The sequence below is a fragment of the Nesoenas mayeri genome (assembly GCF_963082525.1).
Source record: "Nesoenas mayeri genome assembly, chromosome: 1".
Taxonomy (NCBI): Eukaryota; Metazoa; Chordata; class Aves; order Columbiformes; family Columbidae; genus Nesoenas; species Nesoenas mayeri.
Window position 1 is genome coordinate 89,126,736 of NC_137541.1, and position 22,223 is coordinate 89,148,958.

The window sequence follows — 22,223 nt, forward strand, 5'->3', positions numbered from 1 at the left end:
ACACTTGAGCTGGGCTGTCAGTGGCGTTACCTTCTTAGCGGAACAGCCCTTAATTCCTTTTAAGTATTTAATTGGTGTTTTCCTGTTGGCCTCTATCTGCTTTAAGTTAGGGAAGTCAGGGAAGATCAATACCTTGTCTGGTATCAATGTCTAATGTTTGGGAGGAATCTCTCTCCCCTTCCCTCCCATTTATCCAGTTCCAGCATTTTGTGAGGTACTGCAAATACATTTTCAAACAAAACCAGTGTTGAGGATAATTTTGGCTTCCTTCAAAAGTCTTCAAAAGAGTAAAAAAGTTATCTGTATCAGTTTCCTGAGCAGTATTGCATTCTTATTTTAGCAGTACTAACTAATGAAGAGTGCCACCCTACATTTGATATTTTGCAGCACAGGCAGATGAAAGGTTTTACAGTTTCAAACTGTGACTTGAGAAAGAAAATAACAATATCCCAGCCTTTCAAGTTTTCTCTGAGGATGAGAGTCTGAAAGCCTGAACTCAGAGTGTCTTCCTGAGTTTGTCACCAAGTTATTTCCAATTAGGAACACATCATTAACATATCCATGCAAATCATGTTTACAGATGTGTATAACTTTGCAAGACCTCACTGTAACACTGTCAGTTATCATCATTAGAGAAGAACATTATTGTCACAGTTATTAGTTCTTTTTAATAAATTAACTTTGTTGCAAATAAGTGTCGGCATATTTTAATATTATACATGAAAATACGGGTTAGTGCAAGCATACACTGTCTGACAGCATACAAGGCAGTAAACTCATTTGCAGAACACTGATATCTTGCACTTCTTTTGAAAAGAAAGGGCATTTGTATGTTGTGTCAGATGCATATGTACAGAAGAAATTAAGTTGAAAAATCTACCTTAATATTGCTAATTTACTGATGTTTGAATATCAGTTATCCACTCTTTTTCAATCAAAGCCAGAAAGCTCCAATACAATTCTGTTTAGATCTTTCATGCCTATCACTAAAGCAACTTGTGGAGTCCAACATCAAGAAATTTTCTTCTTGGTCTCCTGGAATATATACGTTTTTGAAAAATTGCACAGAAATAGTATTCTGAGTACTTGTCTGTTCTTGTATGAAATGTACTTTTTTACAGAGCGAGTTTCCATCAAAAATTTCCCTTTGACCCTCAGATCAAGGGTCTTTCCTTATTTGCACAATCCAAGATCATCCCTTCACTTTCGCATCAGCTTTCCTTCTAATAAAAAACCTCTGACTTTCCTAAATATTTTCAAATTAATTTTGCCTCATTCACAGCAATCTGGGGAACGAAGCAATTTGTTCTGGTTCCATTTGAACACACAGGGACCTGGGGATGTTTTGCCTTAGAGCTACAACTAAATGAGGTGAACAGAGAATAAAAACAAACCCCCAAATCACATAACCTTGCTCTGCTGGCACCTGCACCAATTGCTGCACCAAGAAAAGCCGAGGTTTTATTGGGAAACCGGCACAAAAGCAAGCACAGGGTTATCACTGCAATCCCAAACCAGAATATTCTCAGTTCTCCTCAGGCACAAGACGAGGAACAGCACTACAAAGTTAGTGGCGTCCTCTTCTGTGTGCTCCAAGGACTACGTTTCAGTGACTTTCAGCTAGTTCATAATTTAAAAGTCACAGCAATCCCCGTTTAATATATTCATTGTATGCCTGATGCACATCCAAAGAGATTCACAAAAACACTGTGATACAGGTCAAAGATGCAAGAGAAATCTGTCTGCATTTCACAACAAAGTGTTCAGTACTTATAAAGGATTTACTTCAGGGTCAAGGAAAGCAAGACAAAAGATTTCAGTGGAAGCAAGAAGGAACATTCAGATTTTTGACGAAAGCAGTCAACAAGAGATCGAGGTACTTTATTAAAATCCATGCAAGTCTTCTAAAGAGCACAAAACACTGGCTTTCAAATTTATAAACAAATCCAGATTTAACCCTTAAAGAACAATATTATAATGCTCTGGATTAAAATAAAATAAAATAAAATAAAATAAAACAAAAAGAATCAAAGACAAATACTCTGACACTGGACAACAGACTGGAAGTTATCCTGAAAGGGTATGGAAGAAATGTGAAGCTCCAGATCACTGATCTCGAAAACTTTTTTGATTGCACACCCCATCAGTAAAAAATTTGAGCACATACCCTCAATATAAAGGTATTTACTTACAAATTGCACACATGTACTACTGTACTAATATGTACATTAGAAAACATAAATAAACATAGAATGAGACAGAGATGAAAAACTAGTTTACACGTTTTTTATTTAATGAATGGTACAAAAATATTTTCTTCATACACCCCAAGGGACTGTTTTGCATGCACTCCACTTTGGAGACTGCTGCAGATGGCCTTTTCTCCTCCTTCCTGCTCCCAAGAAGAGTATCTGCTCTCTTGCAGCTCAGTGAGGAACAGCATTTACCTTGAGCTCATGCAGAGATCAGCAGCTATGACGGCAGCAAGCCCATGACTGGCATTCAAGATTTGGAGAAGGGTGGAGGAGAGCTGAAACTCACTGTTATCTTGTTAGGGATTACACTTCATAACACACTCAAAGGAAAACTGCATGTTGGTGGAGGCCAAAGCATGGAAGAGAATTTACTCACATTGAGGGAAATGAGTAGGAACATGAATTTTTAGATTCAAAAAAAAAAAACAAAAAAACCAGTCAGCACAGTCTTAAAGTTTTGGAGAAGCTAAAGGATAAAGGGAAAAATGGGAAGCGATCTGTTTTGATCAGGGGAGGATGTTCAACAGTTTTGTATGCTCGGCAGCAAACTAAAGAAACAGAGCCCAGATAAATTCATCAGAAAATGACCGCATAACTGGTAGAGAACAGCCTTAGTGAGTGTTTCAAGGGTCTACCCTGGTTCACTATTTCAATACTTTCTACTAAAGATTTTGGTTGTAGAATTGTATATGCAATATACTAATGAGACAAAATTAGAAAAGGCAGCAAATCTTTGGTAGAAGACACAATTGGAATGAGAAACAGTCTTTTTAAACTACAGAAATTGTCAGCATTCAACAAGATTATGTTTACTAAAGACGAAAGCATCCCACTTTTCTTATTATTAACCCATACCAGCGCTTTACCTTCTATACTGCCTACAGAAGACCACTGTGAGCATCATAAGGCATCTTAGGACTGGCAGAATAAGGATGAAAACAATATATCATATAATTATTCAGACACTGCAATGCTGGGGCAGTTACAATAACCTACACAGACAAGATCAAGCCTATGCTTGTGGCTGTACCTCTAGGGTTATTCTCAAACAAGGTAACTCCTGAGTAAGATACCAGTTACAAGCTTTAACTGTTATAACCTGAAAAGAAAAAGCATATCATAAAATATATAAAAGGATCTTATAACACAGCTGACAGCAGTTCCTAATTGAAGAGTCGTCACAAGTTAGGGGATCAGTGTTTTGATACTGAGAAATTGTACAGCATACATGCAAGCAAACACTGCCATTAAAGAAAGTCACTTCATATAGCCTTCAAAAAAATACATCAGCAAATACTTATTTGAAATTTTCTGTCGCACAAATTCTGATACAGGCAGTGAGCGGAGAAGAAAAAAAAAACTACATAAATTAATTCTCAGATACAGATTTCCAAAACCGACTTCCTGTCTCTCAGCATTCAGAAGCTTACAGGGTCTTAATGATCCTTTCAAAACTGATTATAAACAAACATACGGACATTAATTGCAAATCTCTCAGCTCTCACAGGGAGTTTCAAATAGAAGGCTCACCGTGCTGTTTACTTGCTTTTGCTTTCCCTCTCCTTAAGTACGCACTCATGCTTGGTACCACAAATGATTCAATCGGAGCAAGCAGAATTGGCACCACTCCAAACTAAATTGCCATCTTGCTGTTAGAAATGCATTGTGCACAGATTTAACTTGTATTTTACCAGATTTGACATAAGTGAGCTAATAAATAAAAATTCAAATAAAAAGGAGTTCATAGAAACAAGCTTATTTCTTTCCTCTACAGGTAGAAGAGCAGCAGTGCCCCAATGAACTTGAATTTGTGACACAGCTCATCATCTGTACTCTGAAGAGAGGGAAGCAGGGTAAAAAAAGATTCATTTTTGCCAAAGACAACAAAGTCTCTTTAAATACAAGAGAAGACAGAATGACAGATAGACAGAAGAACATAAAAAAATTTGTAAACCCTTGTTTATAATTTTGTCTTCTAGTTAAATATAAAGGTGAAATTTCGGAACAGTGCTGAAGACTAGCAGATGCTCATTGGTATTTCTGAGGCATCAGTCCTATTCACGTGGGATCTGAAGGCTCACAGCTGCACAAAACTGGAGATCTCCAAAAATACCTGGTAAGAAAAATTTCTGCTTCTAAAGCTGTTCGTCTAACCAGACAAATCAAACAAGTGTGAAGAAAAGGTATTATACATTTCCCATTTTGAAGATGGAGAAAGTAAGTAGTTAGTCATAAAGCCATACAAGTATGCAGTACAAGGGGGATCTCGAGCTCATGCCCAATGTATCAACCTGCAAGTTTCTGTTTGGTATCCAACTGACAGAGTCACCCAAGGGAAAATCTAGGAGGATCCAAAAGTTGCATGCTGATGGGGGCATGGGTCAAACTCAGGCTTAGTCACACTTAGTTCTACAACTGAAGCTGTTAGTCCCTGCCTTAAACTGTAACCACTGCGGTCTTGACAACACACAAGGCAGCAAAACCTTAACACTCAAACTGCTGAATGTGTAGTACAAATTCAGGTGATTATTAGGATTACATTTTGGAAGCAAATATTAAACTGCTGAGGAGCACAGCAGCCTTCGTTGCTCGAAAGCAGCAAGTTCTTGTCTGCTTTACAAGTTATTGCTTTTGTGGGTCATTTATTAATAACGCTTTCAGCTCCAGGCAGATTAAGATGAAACACTAAAGCATTTAGCAGTGGCAAGACCCTTTGCCAAGAGGAAGGACTAGAGGCAGGACTAAGGAACTCATTCCTCAGCAAAAACATTCCACTCTGGACATGCAAACTTCATTTATCACATAAAAATGTTTGGGAGATGGTAAGCAGCTCACCTGTGTGTTGAGCACACAGAGATCTCCTCAAATTAAATACTTTAAAATCCCAAAAAGGATCAAGTCAAGCACAGAACCAGCCCAAAGTCTCCTGAACACTTTAGCTTATATAACATCAAATACGGCAGGTGAGGATTATTTCCTCTTCCTTCATCAGCTTCTCTGACATTTTTAAGATTTTTACCTCAATATTTTTATACACGCATATCAGCCAATGTAATTACAACCGTTACTGACTTCTCATATGAAAAACATGTGGAGTTTGTTTTTAAAATTGATGTAGTCTGTTTGCAACAATAATCATATATTCCTCTGACCTTGTATACAAAGCAGGAAGAACCCCCGAGACTGCCATCTTTCCGTTTCAGCTTGAGTGTAGCATCACAAATCACCTAATCCTTTGTCTTTTTTGGTCAAGTTACATCCTTGTCCTCCACTCACTGCAATATCCTGCATCTGCTTCTTTTTGGGCTGGAGGGTAGACAAGCAAACCCCTTTTTAATCAGTTTCACCAGCTCAGTGCAATTATTATGGAAATTAAAAAGCAGGTCTCTCTTCTCTCAAATCCGGTGAATTACATCCAGAAGTTGCTAATCTTCTATTCGCAACTTAAAACCACAGTATTCAAGTATTCCCACAATCACAGACATTAGAGTTTGCATACAAAAGTCGTGCAGTAAATCTGCTAAATTGATTTATCTACTTGTCAATAGGATTGTTTTCAGAAGCACTGTATTTTAACACTTTTTCTCAGCCTGAACTCAGCAAGCTGGATCATACTGTTGAAGACTAACAGCAAAGGCAACACAGAAAAGACAGCTGGCCTTAGCTCCACCTGTAAGTACAACCAAAGAATCTGTATTAGCCACAGCTAAGTCCCCAGGAACAAGCAGAAGAATAACAATAAAAGTATTAAACAGCCCAGGAGGAAGAAAAATTTTGACTGCAAAGAGGGAAAATTCTTCCCTGGTGCAATTTTAGACTGGCTTTATCAGAGAGATTTTGTATTATTGAGCTTTCTCCTATGCTGCCAAAGCTGCTGCCTATTTCCCTCCTACATCCAGATTTCCTTTAATCATTGAAGACAGGATGCTGTGTTCTGACGAAATGCCTTTCCTGGCCATCCCTGGTGGAGGGAATTAAAAGCCTTGCCAATCCTTTTGAAATGCAAATCTTCACCAAGTAGGTTTCATGCCTCTTGCTATTGTCGCCTCTCCCTGAGGAGCACAGGTTAGGTGGAACAGTGAACAGTAGACCGTTTACTTATCTTCCAAAATGAATATCATCTTGCCCTTGTGATCCCCTAATCTCCCAATTTTCATTCTCCTCTTCCCTCCTCACCAAATCTCACATTTTTCAAGCAAAAGAGCTTGTTACCTCTAGATGGAGAAACAGATTGATCGTCCTGCAGCAAAATCATTAATTCTCCTATCTGCATAGCCAATACAGCTCGATAGAATTTCTTTCTTCAAATATTAACTATTTCTGTTACATGTTGAGACCTTAACATAATAAATATTCAATCTAAATGCGTCTTTTCGTGTTATTAACCAAAAAAAAAATATTCTTCTGCCCTTTTTTTGGAGAGCACGGGCAGGGGAAAAATATTTTAATTAAAAAGGACTACAATTAGAATGAGTAAGAAGCACACAGACCAATAATCTAATATATGACAGGAGAAGATACTGAACCTGACCCTCTGAGAGAGCAAGTAATTGTCAATATGAAGACTCCTTGCGTAGTTTTGTTCTTTTGATTCAATTTCAGCCCACAGTTGTGGGGGATGATGCAGAGAAAAAATACTATTATTTCCAGAAGGAAAAGATAAAAGTTTTGTAAAACAGGACAAAACTCTCCAGATAAAAATGTACATTGCAAAATGTTCTCCTGAAGTCAGTGATGAGGGCTATATTGAATTACTAGAATGGTTAAAGCAAGACTGAAATTACAGTTCAAATACATATTTATGAGCAACTCTATACTGACAGAAGTGGAGTTCAGAGCATTTTTTTCTCTACTTTAGGAAGAGAAATCAAGAATTTTATACTATTCAACAATGATACATTAGTATTGGTAAGAACTTACAGACTCTAATATTGAACTTTCAACAAACTCATACTGAAAATTTAATGTTCATAGCTGATTACTGATGTGCAGCATTCTTAACAATATAAACCCTACCTTATTTTTGGCTTTATTTTGTAATGGGACTAGAGAAAAAAAAAAAAGAATATATTACCTACATGCATTCCCAGTTTCACCTATTTATTCCTCAGAAAACATGGTTGGCAAGAAAAAGAATGAGCACTATTGCTTGTGGAACACTTTGACCCTTCAAATATTTTACATACGAATGTGTTCAACACTGGTGCATACTGCTGGTTCTCTATTTCAGTTCTGCAAGTTTTATATACATGAGGCTGTCTGCACTTCTGATTACAGAAAGCAATGACAACCAATATGCAGTCTGTGAGCAAGAAAGGACTTTCTAGATGAATTCGCACTCCTGTTCCTCCTTTTGAGTTGCTTTGCCACAGGCATGCGGATCTGGCCACGTTTAAGTACAACCACTCGAGCCCTATAGTTGGCTGCCTCACAGGTACAGAAAGAATATTTCAGAGACAATATTCCAATTCATACACCTAACCTTTTTGAAATGTGCAACTGCTTCAGACACAGTGAAAGATCAAGCTTTCTTGTTCAACAGAAGGCTAGCAGAAGCAAAGTCTCTTCATAAGTCTGTAATCCACACAGAAATCTCTGGATGAGGCTCCCAAATGCTGTACCTACATTCTCCATATACTATACTGACATTACCTTTATCTACAACACTGACATGCATACAGCTTAACAGCAGTTGGCCACTCTTTTGGAAAACCAGCTGCTGAATTTCTCGTACAAAAAATACCACAAGAGGTAAAAGGAACCAGCAACTCCATACGAAAATTAACTTCAATATTGCTTTGAACTTGAGATTGCCATCCACCACATTTAAGAACCAGATTGAATCTGGCAGGGACACTAAAGTTCTTATTCTTGTGAATGAAAGGAAGCAGATTTTCTGTGCTGGCAGAGCATGTGTGGATGGCAAATGCAAAAAGTATATGTTTGTCATGTAGGGGGATGGCATTACTGCCAGCTATCAAGCATTTCCACTAGGGCACCTGCTGCAGTTCAACTTTGCATGCTCCTGCAGGCAACTTTTTCCTCACAATATTCAGCTATTTTGAAAACTGGCTGCCAGAAACTACCCTCATTGCAGCCCCTGAAGCACAACTGATCAGCTTGCTATAGAAACCCTATGTTTCTCACTCACTTATACAACTGATATATCTTGGTAAGCTGGGAAACCAGTCTGAACTGACATAACACAAAGAACAGCCTGAATGTTGCCACAGGGGAAATTGTTAGTTTTCCAGACAATGCAACAGATTAGTGGAAAAGGATATTTGTCCAAACTCACAGATCAAGATTCAAATGTACACTCGAGTACAGAATTAAGTGGCAATAGGGACCAACTTTGACCTCTTTTCAACACATGAAAAAATGAATTCATGCTTTCAAAGCGTGAAAAGCAAAATGAAAACAAAACAAAACAAAACAACAAAACAAAACGCCAAACCACAAACACACAACCACCAAAACAACCAAACAACAAACCCAAAACCAACCCACAAAAAAAAAAAAAAAAACCAATCACAAAAATACACACTCCACCTCCAAAACCAAAAACTCACATCAGCCTAAGAACACTTTACCAGGTTGGCAAAAGACAGACTCTCTTCCTTTGTCTTCCCAACCTTCAGTAGTAAGAAATTTCAGTATTCAGCCACAACCGCTTTTTGTCAAGTTATTCTTAAATTCAGGCATTGAAAAAAAACATTAAAGAATAGAAGATTACTTCACTAGACATACTGAAAATTAGGTCAGCCTGAGAAGGTATCTTTCTTTAACAAGAAGCAACTGAACTTAAAACACTTTGCCTTGTAAGGTAAGGTATAACATCTTACCTTGCAAGATGTTATAACTTCTGCTTCTGTAAAGGACCTACTTTTCATCCTCAAAAAAATACTATAAAGTTCCAAACAGACAAATCAAGTAAATCAGAACTCCTCTTACCATGAAACTGGCTTCAGCAAGCCAGTCTGGGCACCTTTCATTTGTCTCCTAAAGTTTGTGTATGGCTTAGTAATGTTTACAAGACTTCCACATCTACTTGTTTAAATCACATTTTGTTCCAGGTTCCCCAAAGCCTCCTTCAGAACATACTGGTAGATGGGCAAGAAGTTTCTGCTATGCACCTCTACACAGCAGAGAGACAGACATATCTCTGACACATTTAAGAGGTACATGCAGAAAATGTTTTAAAAAATTAAAAATCCTTAAGTAAAATACTTCCTCTTAAAGAAATACCAGCTGACCACAGATACTTTGCCTTTCCACTTCACCCTTTAGAACTTGTGTATAGTTGAAGCTGATCAAATCTACAGAATGAAGCATTTCATAGTAAAGCTCCTGTTACCACCTACTTCTCAATCTTACAAGACTTATTTATAGACTCATAAATGATTAATAGAGATGTCTATTACATTCCACTGTTACTTACCATTTTTGACCACCATAACTATAGTGTTACTGTGCCATCTCACCACCCATTAGGCAACACTAACAGTGTATCAGCACTATGCCTGACCTGCAGAATGCAATGGCAGACATATTTCAGTACAGGATGGACACACTTGAGCCTCTAACATCTACCCTGATAGCACTCTGTGAGAAAACAAACCATGCTGTATTACTCTGATCACATTTGAGAAACAAAAAAACACCAGGTTTTTCTGGCCAAGGACCAAGAACGGCTATACAATGACAGTCCAGGGACCCAGTCAGTAGTTTAAAATACATTTCTCTAGAGCTCTGTAAGGGATTCAAGCTAATAAGCTCTGCCAGGGGGCCACAGCAGGTTATCAGTGGCAAATGAGGCATGCAAGGTGCTCTAAGGGCACAGCAGTGCTGTAACTCAGTTGTGAAATAGCAACTTGATCACAGCCTGCAATATATATGTGGAACTGCATATATATGTATTTATTTCTTTGGCATAGTTTAGGTAGCAAGCTCCAGAAAATTCACAAGATATCAACAAAGTTTGCTTCTTCATTTCACAATGATATTAATCTAAATTTCATGCTACAGTTTCCCCTTTCTGCTGACCTGGGTTTGCAACTAGAGAAGGGGAACAATTTAACATTTAATGTCTTTTAAAATAAAAGAAAAAAAAAAGCACCTTCAGAACAACTTTATATTATCCAGAGGAACACCATGTTGATCATTCATCAGTACACAGTCCATTTTTAGGCCAACTAACTTAAAAATACCGCAACAGAACTTTTGAGAATCCAAAGACATTTCTCTTGAAAAGGTAAATTAAACATTCAACAAAATGATTGCATGAGACACACATCAATTTATTGATCGTACACATCAAGTTATTGATTGTTCAGAAACACCAGATGATTTAATACGTATTTAATATAAAATTGGAAAAGAAGAATCCTTTTCTCTTCTCAGTAAGAGGTATTTCTGCTCCAGCTCATAGGCACAACCTCAGCAGCTCTGAGCTGACAGTTCTTCCTTCCTCCTACTGCGTATAAATGAAGCCAGACAGTAAGCAGAACAAGACGCAACTGGACAGAGGGAATATCCAAAGGAAGCTCATTAGGAATTACAGAACTTTTTTTTTTTTTAGCACTTTGACTAAGAAGATGACACCAAAATATCAACTGAGTCAACATACTACACCCTCAAATTGCATCCAAGAGCAGAGAGACCGCAACACCAGTAACAGGACATGAGCTCCTGATCCCCCTTACAGATACCCGTGCCTAAAAGGATGACACACTTCACAGATAGTATTACTAAGGATGTAGTTTCAAAAGAACAGCAAGTTAGTAGAGTAAAAGATAGGAATGCAGCAGTCCAGCTTTCATCACTGCAAATGGCTGAGCAGTATTCACAGACTTTACAGAGATCTTCTTGCTGTTATCTATTTCAATTTGCAAAGCCAAGAGAAAAGTTGAAGTGATAACCTTTACTTGAAGGGCAATTATACTGTAAGTCAGGGCATGCATTTACCAGATACTTTTTTTTAATCTAAGAGACACACAGCACACTATCCAGAGGTCACTGTGCAATAAAAGGAAGTGACCAGCCAGCACTCTACAGGCAACAGCTTTTCTGAGTTACTCCAGTTACTTACAGTCCTCCAGTCTGATGTTCTTGCACAGCACAGACTCTAACACTACCTTCGCCTCTTTCTCCAGCAAGCTGAGAAATTCCTGATTAGACTAGATGGTTATCTTTCAGACAGGGTGTCCAACCCGCAGGGAATGAGTTCAAGTTACAGATGTAACCTACACATCCCTTGTAAGTCATTCTAAAGACTATTCTTACTTTTAGAAAAGCATGCATTAATTCTGATCTCTTTTTCTCAGTTTTCCCTTCCCTGTGGCTCCAGGCTTTATCAAGCTGAAGCAGAGTAAAGCTGACAAGAACACTCTTGGTGCTTTTGCCAGAAATTTGAATAGAAAAAGAGAAACTAAGCAGAGCATGGGCAGTTTCCTTCTGTTGGTGTTTGCCAAAAGCTCTCAGTGGCAGCACCGACAAACAAAATGTGCCTGTAAAGTCAAGAAGAATCACACTGATGGGTTTACATACGCTTGGAAAGCTAACAACAATTAAAAAAATCTTCACAGAATTTGAAGTCATTCAAAACAGAATTGCTCTGGATCCTTTCTTTTTCAAGGGAAGTTTCTGGAATGCCATTTACAAAAAGATTTTAAGTCCTTATTTTGGCTGGTAAAGAGCTGGAATTTGTTGTAGTAGTAATATCGTCTAGCACATGCATAGCAGCACATGGTAGACAAAGCAATCCTGAATGCATGTTCTGTAAATCATTGCACCTAAAGGACAAGAACTTACAGCATAAAGATCAAATAGGATTGACTACATAGTGTGAATATAGAGAATAAATAGCTCTAAGTGATTAATTTTTTCTAATGGCTGGGAGAGATCACAAGAAAGAGATGTACCGAAATGGAGACAAGAGCTCCATAAGAAAAGGCAAGGCAAAAAAGAGGGATAAGGGGAAACATAAGAAAAATTAACAAAATAGATAGGACAGGCTCAAAAGTAATTTGGATCAGATAAGGAAGATTTGAAGCTAAAGTAGAACTTGCCTGAGGAAGTAGTAATTCAAAACAAGAAGAAAAGACAGATCTGTTCTGAATAGCTCTCTGAGGATGAAGTGAGAAGCTAAGCACTCAGAAGAAAAGGCAGTAGCTCTAGAAGTCAACACATAAGACCAAGGCAAAAAGATCAAAGATTAGTGAAATTTCGATTCTCAGTAACAAGGCCCAAACCATATAAACACTCAGCTGCTTACAAGCTGCCTGAATGTGATGTAACGTGCCTTGTGCCAGGTAGAGAAAACCAGCCTCTGAACGTGTTATGTATAATTTTGTTATGAAGTACACAAATGACATGTGAGAGGCTGACAGTAAAACGAGTGGGGTTAAAATGAAATTCAAGGTGTTGTTTTCCCTTCTGTAAAACTGATACTGCCACCTCTAATCTGTTCTTTCCAAATTAAATTTCATATCAGCACAGAGAACAAGAAAGGGATCCAGATACAAACTGTGTTACTATTACAGTGCATCTTCAGGAACATTAAGATAGCTATATCCAAAATCATTCACTAAACCAAGAGCAAACTGCAGGAGGGCAAAGAGGAGAAAAGTAATTAGCTGCTATGCTTTCCAATAACAAAAGACCCTAGTGATTACAACTGCAATTAAGAACATCTCAACAGCATCATCTTCCTGATTCATGTTATGCACTTATCTTCCATCTTTTTCTTTCCACTATTATTCATGTCTTATCTAACTGAATGTTATGGTGAGGACACTTAATGTACAGCTGGACATAAGAGAGACCAACTGTGATTACAATATAGTGTTAACATCAAGACGTTTCTTCACAGTGAAAGAAACACAAGACTGGATAAAAATGATATTGCAAAGGTAGAAAAAATCAGAGGAAAAATCACTTCGTCTAGCCTTATATTTTCTTTCTAACATCAAATTTACCTGCTGCACTGGTGTGTATCCTGATACAGTTTGGTATTTAGAATACCTAAGGAAATCCAAGGCTGAGTAACAGCCAGTGTGATGCAATGCAGGATCCTGCTTCTGCCACTCCTTCGCTTCATCCCTACTCTCCCTTTTGTGGTTTCTAGTTGCATACTTTCTTTCAAATTGACCTTGAATTTGACAGTCAACTCCAACACTACACTAGATTTACAAATGTGACTAGGGTATGAGGTCAGGATACATCACAGAGACCTTCTCCAACCAGATCATATTAATCATGCTACAGAACACATACTCATGAACATAATTTTCCATTTTGTGACACTGAATAAGTTAATCTACCCAAGCCCCTATGCATAGAGAAGACAGCTCCCTCTTCTGGGTGAGACAATGCAACTCCTCCCGTCCTCCCCCCAACATGCCACAGAACAGACTTATGCATATTTAATTCTCCCTGATTTTTTTTTTTTGTTAAAGCTAATTGACAAGATGGTATTGAGTTGTTTAGATTACTCTGCAATGTCAGGAATTGGCCTACAGAAACCAAATTGCTGTTGTTTCTACATTTAGAAGCACAGAGAAGAAAATTCTTCCCTTAGGTCTGTGTAAGAGCCTGATGAAGTGACACCCTATCTCTAGGCAGAACATGTGAAAACCCAGTGTCCCTTAGGTCAGTATCCACTGTCAGCCCAGGTCTGGGAATAGACAGAGTTCAGCAGTGTCATTCACAGTATGCATTTAAAATCTGGCTCTTCGTACTGCTACTCAAACTCTTTCTTGTACATTCCTGCCTCAAGAGATAGTCCTTACCTTGTATAAGGGTATGGCCGCAGCTTTCCACCCGCCCAAAGCTTCATCACATGAGCAGCTGCATGCAACTGCTAGCACATGGAACAAAGAGTGATGAAATATCAAAGAACAGGTTGACAGCAGACAATGGCACAAGTGAAAGACAATGATCTGTATTTAAAGTGCTTATATTAGGATCTTATAGGAAAACTACAATCTTTTTCCTTTCTCAGTCATCCCACCTGAAGCACAAGGCTAGAAGTAACACTTTTCATTCACAGACAATTTGTGTTTTTCTTTCTGTAGATCTCAAAATACTCAGAAAAGTGGGTAAGAACTGTTCACTCAGCCTGTAACAACCCAGCTTGCACCAACTCCCACCAAAGGTACCGCCAGGGCAATAAGCAGACAGCAAATCTGCAACCTCTTGAATCAGGAAGGTCTTCTTAGCTTTGCTACAAGTTTCTACAGCAAACTTCTGCAAAATAAAAGCAGGCTGTGTTCAAGTTGTTTGCCTCTAAAAGCAGACAGTACTGTTACTGCTGCTTTGACAGGAATGGTAAAAACTGCCACTGAGGAGAAAGTGTGGTATCTGGAGATCTGTTCAAGCTTGTCATGTAGAACAGATGGGGCTAAAACTCATGACCTGGGCACGCCATGCTTAGAGCTAGGAGGCACTCACTGGTCATACAACCTGCAACACAACATCTGTTTCTTTTCACTTTTCAAAAGATTCCTTTGTGAGTTGAATCAGCAGCAAAACTCTAATATTTTTGTCACTTTGCCATTCACCATCTGACAGTTTCTTTAGCATTACATGATTCCTGTTCTTGAACTTCCCTAAGGACTAGACAATACTTTTGTAACCTTTGACAATATAGTAAGTTTTTGGAGCTTTTTTGGGTTGAGATGTTTAAGAGCAGAAAAAAGGATGAAGAAAAATCATGTAATGCTTCTAACAACAGAGAGATCACACTCTCAAGTTAAAATTTATACCATTTTAAATCTATATTTAAAATTACTTTAGTTGCAAACTCACTCTTTGTTCAAAAATATTTTTCCAAATTAACTGGATGAACAGCAACCAAAGTACCTCTCTATCTATACGCCCTGAAAACGTACCTTTCTTACTATCAATTATTTTCTCTCAGCGGACACATTTCCACCTTCCAAAACCAACAAAAATCACATCTTCCGATGAAAAAAGAAACACCTCAATTTATTGCAAAATTATTCACAAATGCAGTAAAGCAGCTAAAAAAGCCTTCATTTCACAGCTGGTAACCTATCAGAAACAGATCTCTGCTAAAGCTGAAAGACAGACACAGATGCCGTGGTAAAAATTAAAGAGCACTACGGATCCAACATATGGACAGGCTCTTTGCAAGCACTCTTAATTCACAAATTGCAAAAGAATGACTACAGTCACGGGCAGATTTTGGAAACCTCCTCACCATCACTGAGAAGGAAAGGCAAGAGCAATGACCTCTTCTAACCCATTCCCTCTACGACAATTGCTCAGATTTTGCATTTGAGTTGCAACTAGGCAAGATAAAAGCAAAGCAGGAGAAAACACAGGACATCTAAACCATCACCATCCCTGAGTGACAAGGACAAAAAGCAGATAGTGAAAAAGGAGGTCTTTTAACAAAAAAATCACAAATTTAAATGCAGCTTGGTCTAGACTAGGGAACAGGATGCCTTCCATGCTCTACCTGCTCCATGGACAAACAGACTTTGGCTCTGCAGGCCTTTTAATTCACAAAACTTTACCAAAGTGGCTGCAGTCCAGGAGCAGCTCAGGTCAACTGTGACTGAAATTCATGCGGCTCCCAGCTACCCTTCTGGGAGAGGTTTATGTACAGTGCTGATAAGGGCTAAAGACATTCTTGGAAAAGGATGGCTATTCACTAGCTGATAAACCTTGTTCCTCTATGTGCCTTGTCCTCATGAGCTCCCTTTGTGAGAGACAAAAAGGTGTCTCAGTTCTTTTCTAATACAGAATTCTAGAGGAGCAGGAAACAAATGCAGACAACACAATCCACTGCAATATACAAAAGCCATTCTCACTCAAAAAAAAAAAAAAAAAATTGCTCATGTATTTACCCCGAATGGAAACAAGCAGCTATCTCATGGTTTGGAGACTATGTGACTTAAACAGTAACTGCAGAGCCCTATCCAAACACGTATTACATGTAAAAGCTCTTTGAGCAACAGTATCATCATGAACTATTCTAGATTAAGCTATCATTGACTTAAAAATTATATAAGAAGAAATAGAATATATATACATTCTAGACAGGTATGCTCTTATTGAAAGTGAGAGTAAACTGGCTATCTTGTTATTTGCATTAATAGTGACAGAAACCAACTGCTGGGAATTGCTAGGAAAACAACACTCAGCCTTCCACCAGCAAAACTGCAAAACACTCTGTGTGCCAGTGAATGATCCTCCGTTGTGGAGACAGCCACAGCCAGTGCCTGTACTGCAGACAAACCCTCGGTTGACCTCATCAGTTCCTGGAGCACAAGACTGCTGTCAAAGCCAAATCTCAGCATTATTGTCTTCTGCATCTGCTCAACAACCGATTCTTTGCTCTTGGAACTCACTGTCTACACAAGCTGGGAGGATTCACCTGCAAAGTGTTACTGGTCCCCTTGGGATGAGTGCCTCACACTCCCCACCATGTTTGTTCTCTGCACAGGTTCTCCTCTCCTTACTGAAGCAAACTGCAAAAGCACGACACCCCTTCAGCTCAACACCCATGGCTTTAGCTGCCACAGAGGATCATTACTGTAGAAAGCATGTGCATTTTCTATACTCAGTGGTGAGTCCAGAAAATCTGGGTTGGCACTGCTGGTTTTGGTGCTCCATGAGGGAGCAACTTCTTCTAGGAGAGCTGCACTGGATTACAACAATGACTTTTAGTTGACTTAGTGGATTCTGCTTGTCTAATACTAGATATAATCTACATGGTTGTTCAAGTAAAATAGAGTTTCACAGCTCTTGATCTTTGGAGGCAGGAAAGAGGGAAAATGACAGGCTCAACATTTTTTGGGTGTTTGCCCTTCCCCAAAACAGATTAGACATCAGTAACCCTATATTAAAAGCTTCACTACCCTTAAACAGTGATTTTTTTACAGATTCTCATTGTGATAACTGACACAAAGAACCACACTCCAATGTTTCTGAGAGGTATCCTGACTTTAGCTCTTTTATTTTTGTGGAAAAGTAAGATCAGGACAAAGAATTCAAAAGTGAAAATTTAAAGAAACTAATTCAAAAGGTGGAAGCCTAGTACCCAACCCCTGCTTCCTGCCTTCCCCCCAAAATAATCTCAGATTAGACTAGCAAAATAGGATCTCATCAGGTGCAGGTGTTCTTCCTTTTCTTCCCTGGCACAGAATCAGAAAGTATTTGGACTGCCCCTGTAGACAATGATACCCAGAAAGGATTCTTACTTCATATGCATGAGACAGGTATGCACCTCCACTGAGACTGCGACACACACTTGAAAAAGAATCTTGTTTACTCCCAGCCACGGACAAGTCCATAATTAATTTCTTTTAACTTTTGTGAGACTGCTTTACACTGGGGAAACAAGGTTGTGCAGTATAATGACATGGATAGAAGAAAATCAAACAGTAACAACTGACTCTTTGAATGACCATCTCTAAATTAAAAATTTTTGCATATCAAAGTCAACCATATATACGGCCTCTTGGCAAACTACCAGTAAGTCATATAGTTCACAGGCAAGACCAGGTTATACTGAAGAACTGTCAACTTCCAACAAAGGCAGATTACTTAATTCATCCTAGAATTCGATTGCGATACAACCTCCACTTCTTTACTGCTTGTCACTCAAGCATTTTACCAACACTGCTATTTGCCTGTACAGACTGTGTAAGTCTGTATACATTACTTATGTATTTTGCCCAAACACCACCTGCAGAAACAGAGTGCCCTCTAGCTCCAGTTCAACTCAAGAGAATTTTCCTAAGACTTTGTTTCCTTAATCTCTTGCATTTACAGACAAAGGAGAGAGCAAGAGCATTCTGTTACCTGTAAACTTACCTGTTCTGGGGTCAAACAGCTGGTTGGCTTCCAAGTCTGTGAAAGTGCTGAAGCAAATGGGGCATTTAAAAGAGGCGCGATTGGTGGAGTCTCTTTCATCTGTCTCAATCCTCCTCCTCATGTGGTCCAGCTTGTACTTCACCACATTAACCAGAAGGCGGTAGTTGATGAAGTAGTAGTTATGACGGGTGGTTTTGCCATCTGGAGCTGTCTCTACCCTCATCCTGCATTTGATGAACTTATCACCCTTGAGGGTGTTCAGAACAGCCCGCAACTGCTTCCTATCAAACTTCAGGAGTTCTAACATATCCTCTTCCTTCACACATGGATTCCTGATGAGAATGTCCAGAGCCAAAGCATGTTCGATGCCGTAAAAGCCACGCACCACGTATTTGGCAAGACGTTTGAGAGCTGCTGGGACCTCAGTGAGGACGTCTGGGTCAGTCATAGCAGGTTCAGATCTTGAGCTTCATGTATACTGCAATGTAAAAAGGCAGATGGATTCTTAGCTACTCTTCTGACTACAGAAGTTTTGATTTTTCTCACTTAGAGCAAAGAAAAGGATGGAGTGTTTTCTATTTCTCTTCCCCAAGCCCTGCACTGCCTCCTTAGGTGTTAATAATGCTAATGCTACAGAAGTGGAATTAGGAAACAGTACCTCTCATGCAAAACAAAATGATGGAAAACTTTTAAAAAGCACACAAGAAACTGGTACCATAACATACGGCAGATTTCATTTCTACTCAGTCACAGCAACAGAACAAGAAAGCTGTCTTGAAGCCGAGCTCCAGCAGACAGCTTCGCGATCAGTTAAGACTTGTAGCTTGGGAGAAGTAGAAAAAGGCTACAGCAAGAAATGTCCTTTGACAGCCCAAGAGAGGAACAGTCTTATGACCCCGGCTGATGTCACTTCATCATACTCTAAGTAGCCCTGCCTGCTTCTAGTCCTCAGACATCACTGGGCAGAGATATTATACAAGGACAGCTTGCCAGTAGAGACTGGTTTGCATTGAGGCAAAAGCTCCCAGCTGCACAATGAGAACAGATACACTTTTTCCTTACTTTCTGATAAATAGACCTTAGTCAACCATCTGCAGCATGAAAACTGTTAGCACTACCAACTCCTACATCACAGACTGCTTCAGCCTTGATCTTAGATGAGCAAATTGGTCCTTCCAAAGGGCCGATCCTTCATTTAAAGTGTCTCACATTCAGGCCTTAGAAGACCACAGATAATATAGCATGATAAATGAAGTAAAAGTCAAGACTTAGTGAACATGAGGAGATGATGTGTTTAAAAAGAAAAAGTATTCTATGAAGGATCCTTTCAGTTACTTACGACAACTTACTGCACTACCTGTGACAAGACAATAATTGCTAAAGAAATACTGTATTTTCACTTCATTTTTCTTCACCTTAATATCAAATGGCACAAATGGTCATGGCAATTACATGCTTCTGTGACATCCACAGCATCATATATAGGATCATATAATGCAAGAAATTTCTCTTTCTGTCACCTGTGCCACACAGGCAAAAATCAAGCCCCAATAGACAGTGACAGTAGACAACGGCAGTGACTACTCTGAAGCTGCCAGTTTTGTCTAGTGGAGAGAAAAAGGGAAGCAACTCCATAAGGCAGAGAGCAAAGGCTTACTGCCATTTCACAGAGTGGTTTTGCACATTCTCCCTCCACTCTTTCAAGTCTGTCCATCTCTAGGCAATAACAAAGTTCCCCTCCACTCATAATGCACTTGGGTTTCCATGTATGAAATGTTCAAAATAAGTATGAAATATTATAGGTGCTTTTGAAATATCTATTCAGGGGGTTGTACTTTCAGTTAACTTCAAATAAGGCTTTGATTAGTTTTTTTCAATATGAGACTTCTATGCTAGTATAGGATATGAATAACCGTTTCTTAAGCAAAAGGTTTCTTCAACTGAAGAACCCCACACCTTAATTTCTTTGTTCATCATTGCTAAGCAATTTTTATCTGTGAACTAATATCATAAATAGTACAACTCTGCCAATCTCAATTTTCACTTCTATTATGCATTTCACACACTGTATATGTACCTCCACAGCATTCAAGTCTCAAATAAAGGAAAGAGAAGGTCAACACCAGAAGAAAGAATCTGGATTGATATGCTACTTTCTTCATCGCTATCATAAAACATGCAAGATCCTTTTCGACAAACCCCATTTTAGAACTTTTCTGTACACCCCACACTAAGACATCCCTCTGAAATCACCAAGCTGTACAAGTATCCAAGCAGCTGATGACTCACTCATCAGCTAAGACTACTGAAAAATCTGTGATCATTTACCACAATAGCCTGCTTGGATTTTTTTTTTTTTTTTTTGTATGAAAAACACTGCCTTCTCAGAAAACTTTAAGCAACATTACCCACTGAAGCTTTACTTCTCTCCAACCCCTACCCTCTTCTGCAACTGAGCTGGTATGTTCCACTTCAGGGTTATGGCTAGTGCAACTGGAAAGCAATTAGCCTGTCGTTTGTGGAGCTTAACAGTAAGTAAATTAAGATGGTCCACTCTTTTTTGCTGTTTGGGTAAAAAATAAAACAAAACACACTTTCATACTTTTCTTTTAAAATGCTTCTCTGCTTGAGCTTTTCTTTTTTTCTAACTTACAGCCAAATGGTATTCACAGTGCTCAAATTGAAATGAAATTAACAACATTTGTTGACTGCTGGTGTGCAAGCTCAGAATAGCCTACAGAAAACAATGCTCAGATGTCCAGCTCCAGCTCCCCTTCAAGGAAATTAAATCAAAATATGTCTACCATGGCATGAATTAGCTGTGAAACAAGTACTACTAGAATCAGTTAGCTTTCTTTTGCATGCCAGAAACACAATGATTTGCCTCACACAAAGGACTGTTTTGTAGAGCTCTGCATTAGAAGTAAAAGCATTAGCAATAAAAGATGCCCCCTGATGAGTTAGCCATATAGTATTTTTAAATTTCTAAGTTAGACCCAATCTGAATACCATCACAGGACATAGTACTTGAAAATCAATTTCATTCTGTTTGTATTTTTACAGTCTTTCAGTCACTTAAAGATAAATCTTGCTTTTGACTGAATCTGTCTGCAACATAGCGATACTATTAATATAAAACAATGTCAATGCAGAAGCTAGGCAGAAGCTGGCCGGAAGCCTTTATTTATTCAAATTGTTAAATCCTTTTCAGAGTTTAATAACATTAATGTAAAGATCAATTTTAAATAAAACCTGGCACCCCAGAATTAAAAAGTCAAATTTAGAAACTCAAAAGGTTTTTAAGTACTGATCTCAAAAACAAACAAACAAACCTTCTATCCTCACCAATTCACTGTCCCTTAAAAATTCCTTGTAGGAAAACCTGGCAAAGCAACTTGCAGTGGGCACAATGACCTTCAGAACATCAGTTGTAACAAAAAAGGAGAAAAGTAGTTTTAAATAAGCACAACTCACTCTGTATACGTCATCTGAGAGCTGATGGAAAGCATTTTCTCTGCACTAATCTCTTTGACAAGCGAGCTGCCGATTTCCACAGCCGCTTTCAAAACAGGTTTACAGCACAATTTCCCAAATGCTGCACTCAAACAGCTTAAACTGAGACCTAGCAGGGACCAATAAATAAAACCACCTCTAGGAGTACACACTTTCTAGCAATAGAGATTTAACAATATTTCTCAGTGTCAATCTGTATAAATTTATCTTTTTCATCTAGTGGGACTAGGTGTTTTTGCACAATTATTTCTTCTCCTTTACTGGGAGATTTTTAGTGACATCCAAGCCTTCTACATCCTCAGGTAATAACGGGCATCTTGAATATAGCACTGGTTTTCTTCCAGGCATGGATATGTGGAAATACAAGCTTCTGAAACCACCACAAACCATTCTCTTCCATTAAACTCCACTTCAAAAAGTTGATTAACATGAATTAAATTCTAAATCCTGCAGAAGACAGCCTTTGGGTGAGACAACCAACTGGCTAGTGTCAGCTTTAAGAAAGAAAAAGAAAAAAAAAAGAACTAAAGCCACCAAAGAACACCCTTGTCAATTGTTGCTACATGAAAGTCAACAATGCTGAACACAACTTAGTTCTAAAAATAA

General features: G+C 38.6%; 1 protein-coding gene across 3 annotated transcripts in view; it reads right to left on the reverse strand.

The window, feature by feature from the left end:
• Positions 1–22,223, reverse strand: part of GTF2E1 (general transcription factor IIE subunit 1) — a 53,835-nt gene that overhangs the window by 26,656 nt on the left and 4,956 nt on the right. For 2 of the 3 annotated variants that reach the window (XM_080363375.1, XM_080363376.1), the window contains exon 2: positions 18,093–18,582. In XM_080363375.1, the coding sequence (XP_080219501.1) occupies positions 18,093–18,552 (460 nt within the window). In that variant the 5' untranslated portion in view covers positions 18,553–18,582. The remainder of the gene's footprint in view (positions 1–18,092; positions 18,583–22,223) is intronic. The other variant, XM_080363377.1, reaches the window with a different exon arrangement.